The sequence below is a fragment of the Leptodactylus fuscus genome, chromosome 6 (genome assembly GCF_031893055.1).
Source record: "Leptodactylus fuscus isolate aLepFus1 chromosome 6, aLepFus1.hap2, whole genome shotgun sequence".
Taxonomy (NCBI): domain Eukaryota; kingdom Metazoa; phylum Chordata; class Amphibia; order Anura; family Leptodactylidae; genus Leptodactylus; species Leptodactylus fuscus.
Window position 1 is genome coordinate 150,863,382 of NC_134270.1, and position 6,000 is coordinate 150,869,381.

The 6,000-nt window shown below is 38.3% G+C and overlaps 1 protein-coding gene across 3 annotated transcripts in view; it reads left to right on the forward strand.

The window, feature by feature from the left end:
- Positions 1-856, forward strand: part of TOX2 (TOX high mobility group box family member 2) — a 123,489-nt gene extending 122,633 nt beyond the window's left edge. For all 3 annotated transcript variants that reach the window (XM_075277563.1, XM_075277564.1, XM_075277565.1), the window contains one exon: positions 418-856. In XM_075277563.1, the coding sequence (XP_075133664.1) occupies positions 418-454 (37 nt within the window). In that variant the 3' untranslated portion in view covers positions 455-856. The remainder of the gene's footprint in view (positions 1-417) is intronic.
- Positions 857-6,000: the final 5,144 nt, after the last annotated feature.

Consider the following 6,000-nt stretch of genomic DNA (forward strand, 5'->3'; position numbering starts at 1 on the left):
GTGGAATGAGCAGAATGGTACAAGTATAAGAACTTCCTATATATTTCCCATGACTTTTGTTGCTATTCTTGGCTTTGGCTCAAAAAAACCACAACAAAATCTGCAACCAAATAAGCTGCTATGTTTCCGCATCGTGGGGCCTCGGCCAAAAAGTCGCATATAGTAAACTAGTCGTGCAGCTATGGATCATGCCCATATTGTCAGTATATGGAAATCAATTGAAATATTGTGCATACCCCATTATAAATGAGAAGCAAACCAAAGAAATGGAAAAATTTACCAAAATTTGGATGCAAAAGAAATAATCAATTAGCCTCATTGAGTGTTCAGAATAATTTTGAAGATGCCCAGTCATTTATTTTTGCATACATATGATATAATAGATATCTCATACCAGTCTCTCTTGCTTTCTTTAAGTACTTTGCCGGGAGACAAGTCTCTCTACCTCACCTAGAACCGAAAACAAGCTTGTAAATGGCGGCTGAAGGAATGGACATTTCAGAGAGTCTACAGCACTGGACATCTAGAACAAGGATGGCACAGTCACCAAGAAAAGCAAACTAAAGTGGATTGTTCTTAGCAAGCTTTAAAGAATTGGCTTGGTTTGCAGATATAAACTTGGTGAAGGCAAGAAAGCCAAGCTCCCGTAACTTCTAAAGAACAAAAGAGACACCTCTTGTGGCCACCATATTTGCTATGGAAAGCATGAGGATGACTTCATCCAGGCATATAAAATATGTAAAGAGGTTTGTTAATATTGTATATTTGAAATGACCCCACCCCCCACCAAAAAAACCAAACAATACTTCTTATACGTGGAAAAAAAAAACAAAAAAACAAATACCTAAATAAAATGTGCAAATATACAAAAAAAAAAAAAACTTGGAAAAATGTGATAAAAAAAATAAAAGTATGAAAAATATAATTTGTTGAATAGTTGTAAGTAGATTTATCATGTGGTTTAGGACTGTGCTCAAGACATCTTTACAATTTTCTTTGTGTATAGAAATAAAAGGAGTAGCTTACTTTATAGTAAAAGCATTTTATATTGTAGCACATTTTTTTAGTTATACATAGGATGTGTAAAATACTGCCAAATTTTTGTTCCTTTTTTTTTTTCCTTTTTTATTTTTACAGTATGAAAATGATTTCTATCTGTGCGGAGTCATGAATTTATTCTATTTTTTTTTTTTTTGTCATAATTTCACCTTATTCTAAATTGTTTGACGATAATTTTATTTATGAGAAGAAAAAAAAAAAGATACAAAGCGGATTTCTGATTTAATAATAAAATTGCTTTTTATGTTTTTTTTCGATCTGCACTGAATTCACGTGCGGTCAGAATATTCATTTTGTTTCACAATTGCTTATTTGACTTTTCTTTTTAATAAAAACATTTGAAAAACAGGACAATGATGGCGTTTGTTTCCGATTCTTTAAGTCGTATGTAATGTGTCCTGAGTAGAGATGAGCGAATACTATTCGAAATGGCATGGTCACATAGACGTAAATAGCGCCATACCAACAAAGCTCAGGACTAGAGATGAGCAAATACTATTCGAAACGGCAGTTTCGAATAGCACACTCCCATAGGAATGAATGGGAGCGGCCGGCGCGCAGGGGGTAAAGCGGCCGGACACCAGCGCCGGCTGCGTCCATTCATCCCTATGGGAGCGTGCTATTCGAAACTGCCGTTTCGAATAGTATTCGCTCATCTCTAGTCCTGAGCTTTATTGGTATGGCGCTATTTACGTCTATGTGACCATGCGTGATAAGGTCAAAGCCTTGTTTATGACTAAATGACCAATAATCCTGGGTAAGTCGTCATCCTAATTATTTAGGCTGAGTGCCAGCAGTAAGGAAATGACACCAGGCACACAATGTTGGTACAGGGCAGGGAGGTATGGATGATTTGAAATAACAGTTACACACTCATTTTTCAACGAAACTCAAATTCAATTTTTTCAATGTGTAGCTTGGATGTTGCCATTACAAAAATCAAAGAAAAACAAAAGGAAAAAGAAATTAAAACATTGATTACGGCCGAACATCGAGGGCTGGCTTCAACTGCTTGACGCACCCTTTCGATGTTTTCCGGGGTCCGTACCGTTCAGTCACTTCATCATGCAGTTCTGGGTCTCAAAGAACCTATTCGTTGACGCTCGTGGTGTTCATGTGACCACTGATAGTCCAATCACAGGCCTCAGCTGTGGACGCATGATGTCCCCAGGAGAGAGCCGGATGCCACAAGAAGGCCAAAAATAAAATAACCGATGGTATGAATGTTTTTTTATTTCTGTCGCCTCTCCTGGGCCTTTACTAATATACTATAGGATCCGAAGAAACCCCAGAGTATAATGGGGCAGCCATTTTTATTCATTTGAAGTCAATCCCCATCTGTTCGAATTTGATAAAAACCGAACAATTTGGAATATATAGGTCGAATCTGGTTTGTGACAAGGTGGTATGCTACTCTCTAGTGATGACAAGAACACCAGATGTGAAAGAACATGGTGGGACTATGTGTCCTGATGTGCTGTATTCTCTAGTGGTCCACTGGTTATCACTGACTTGCCTTGCTGACTTTAGTGATCTTTGATTGGGCAAGCTTCCGATCCCTACTCTTGCCACATGCACATTTTTTGCAACTGCTTTATTTGCATTCCCTACTGTACATTAACTTTTGTCATGGTTACATAGTTGTTTAGGAAAGTTCGCAGCTTCCTATTCTTGCTTATCTCACCTTATTTATTGAAATATAAAGTAACCAAATTCTATTTATTGTGCAAGTCATAAAAAAAACCCTAAATTTGGTATCATCATAATTGTGGATTCAGGAAGGATTTTTTTCCCCTGAAATAGGGAAATTGGCTGGAGCCTCATGGGTTTTTTTGCCTTCCCCTGGATCAACACTGTAGGGATTGTAGAGTTATAGGTTGGACTTGATGGACTGATGTCTTTATCCAACCTCATCAAACTATATGTAACTATGTATCAACCCACAGAATAAAGTTTACATTTCATTTATTCTACATAGTGTTTGCCATAAAAAAAATTAAAAAAAATAAAATGCCAATGCTTGAATTTCTATTCTATTTTATCTCATATTCCAAAAAAAAATTGAAAAAAAGCGATCAAAATGTTATCGGTACCCCAAAATGTGACCAATGCAAAGTACAGCTCAACCTGCAAAAAACAAGAACAAAAACACCACCTACAGGTTCTAGTGATGGAGAAATGAAAAAGTTTTGGCTCTCATGGCACAAAATAGAATATATTTATTGTGCAAGTATCAAAAAAAATTAAAAAAAATGTATATAAATTTAGAATTATCACAATCTTGTCAGAGGTTATCATGTGATTCATACTACATGGTGGATGCTGTAAAAAAAAAAGTGAATCACTAAATGGTGAAATGGAAAAATGCAACAAATCCTGCAAAAACATGACCTTATATGGCTACATAAAAAGAAAATTGAAAAAATGAAAAAAAAAAAAAATCTGCACCGTAAAAGACAAAAATGGTGAACTGGGTGACATCAGACATCTACACCAGAGTGTATCTAGGCCTTTACACTATTTGATGTTGATGGATCATTTTCTATCATTGCTTTAAAGGTAAAAAAAAAAAGAAAAAACACACTTATAAACTAATCTTGAAAACCCCTTTATGAGATATCAGTCTAATTTTAGAAGTAATGAAAGAGAAAAGTAAAAACTATGAAAATGAGTAGCAGCTCTAATGTGCTAAGGGAGGACACGTTCCAATCACCTAAAACTACCAGAGACAGAAGTGGGACAGTTATACAGTGTAAACTAAGGGTGGAATGTATCATGAGGGTTATTTTTTTGTCCACTTTTTGTCATTTCATTTTGTTTTGTCTTGCACAAATCTTAGAAAGTGATTCAAGTGGTTTGGCTTATATTTTAGATTAAAAAAAAAACAAAAACTTGTTCTTCGCTGTCTGAAAATACGACAGTTTGCCATGCAGAGCCACACCTCTAATGAGGTGAAGTGAGGAGGCGGCCTCAGGCGGCACTTTGGAGAGGGCGGCAGCCGCGGCAACTTGATTCTTTTTACTTTAATTTTTCTAAATTAGTACAGGACAGGGCCGCTTTGAAAACAACCTGAGCGGCCCTCGCCTGCGCTGGTTTAGATCTCTGCGTCTCAGTGGAGGCGGCGTCATCATGCTGCCTGGGCTGAGACACAGACGTGTTAATGTCGGGTGAAGTGAAGAGGTGGTGGCAGCAGGAGCAGCGGCAAGCTAAGTAGGTAACATACTTAATAGGCCGCTACCTGCTGAAGTATCCCCAGCAGGGAGTAGCCTATTTACCTACCTCCTCGGGCCTGCTCATGTCCACCCCCACTTCCCCTTCTGCTATAGTATGCGGAAGGCGGCCATAAGCAGGCCCAGGCCGTGAACCCCGACTACCTGTCATAGGAATATAACTACAGTATCTATGACCAGCATGAATAGCTAAGTAATGAAAGTCAAATAAACTGTAAGATAGTTGTATCTATGGAGGCTAATAAAATAATTATGGAGGATAATAAAATAATTAAGCATTTAAAAAAAAAAATCTAAAAAAACCAAAAAATTTAAATCACCCCATTTAAAAGATGACTTATGCTTCCCTATGCACAGAAATAGAAAACATTTTTTTTAAAGGGGTGTCAAACGTAAACATAAATAAATCGTACCGACCCTTAGAATATAGGCGACTTGTCACTGACTGCACTGTGAACACCGTGAAAAAAACTAAGCCCGTAAGAAAGTCACACAGTTGCAATATTTCTCCAATTCCACCCCATTCTGATTTTTTTTCAAGCTTTCCAGTACACTCTATGGAATATTAAATGGTGCCAATACAAAGTACAGTTTGTCCCGTAAACATTAAGCCCTCATACGGAAAAAAATGGGGTTTGGAAAACGGGGAGCCAAAATTGAAAAATACCTGTAGCATGGGTGTGGTTGAAAGCCATATATTTTGAATATTCGGGTCAAACCCAGCTTGTGACGAAGTGGTTTGCCCATCTCTATCTGATGCATAAAATATATCACTATTTCAAATGCCACAAGGTGAGTAATGGGGCCCAGGGCTTTAGTGTATTTATACAAAGTTACCAGATAACATGGGTCAAACCAGGTAATAAAATTCGTAACTCTCCCAACCATGAGGTTGGATGGTGTCTGGAGGGCTTAGGGTGCTTACAAAATGCTATTATCTGTAGACACCCCAGGACAAGAATAAACGTTAGGCGGCCAAGAGAGATTTTTTTAAGGTTTTCTCTTTTCTGTTGCTCTTCCTATAACAGGAAACGTGTGGGTTTTGCTTTACAAGAACAATTAATGGGGTTTGAGTTAAAGCTTTCAGTGTGCTACAAAGTTGGAAACCACATTGACACAATCAGATATTTGCACGCATGTTATTAGTTGAATTAACTCTTTTTTGGACTTAAAAAGTCCCAAGGAAATCTAGAAATATTGTATACATTTAGGATTCTTTAAGATACACACCATGCAATAATAATAATAAGGAGGAACCTTCTATTGGATGACACCAAGTGTTCTGAAGTGGAGGTGGTTGCGGTGGTGTGAGGCAGTGGCGGATCCAGGCTTTGCGGGGCCCTGGGCAATTGACTTTGAGGCGTTTTTTTTTAACTAGTTAGCTGTGTTTGACCAACTTATAAAACTGACCTTATTTGTGTACTATTAGCTGCATCGTGAGTGCGCACGCAAGGTCAGCGGCATAGAAGCAATGTCATCTCGCCGCTGGCTTTGCATATGAAACCCCGCCCACCAATTTACGCAAGAAAACCAGGAAGAAAGAAGAGTTTACAGCAGCGAAGACTGGTGTGTAAGGGACATGGGAATACCCCTGGGATTCCACGTGAACACATTCCGTCGCGGCTTTCTGCTCCAGATTAGGCCCAAATGAATGGGCCTAGTCCAAAGGGTGTTGTCGCGAGGTGGACGCCGTGGCTGAATCACTCGCAGA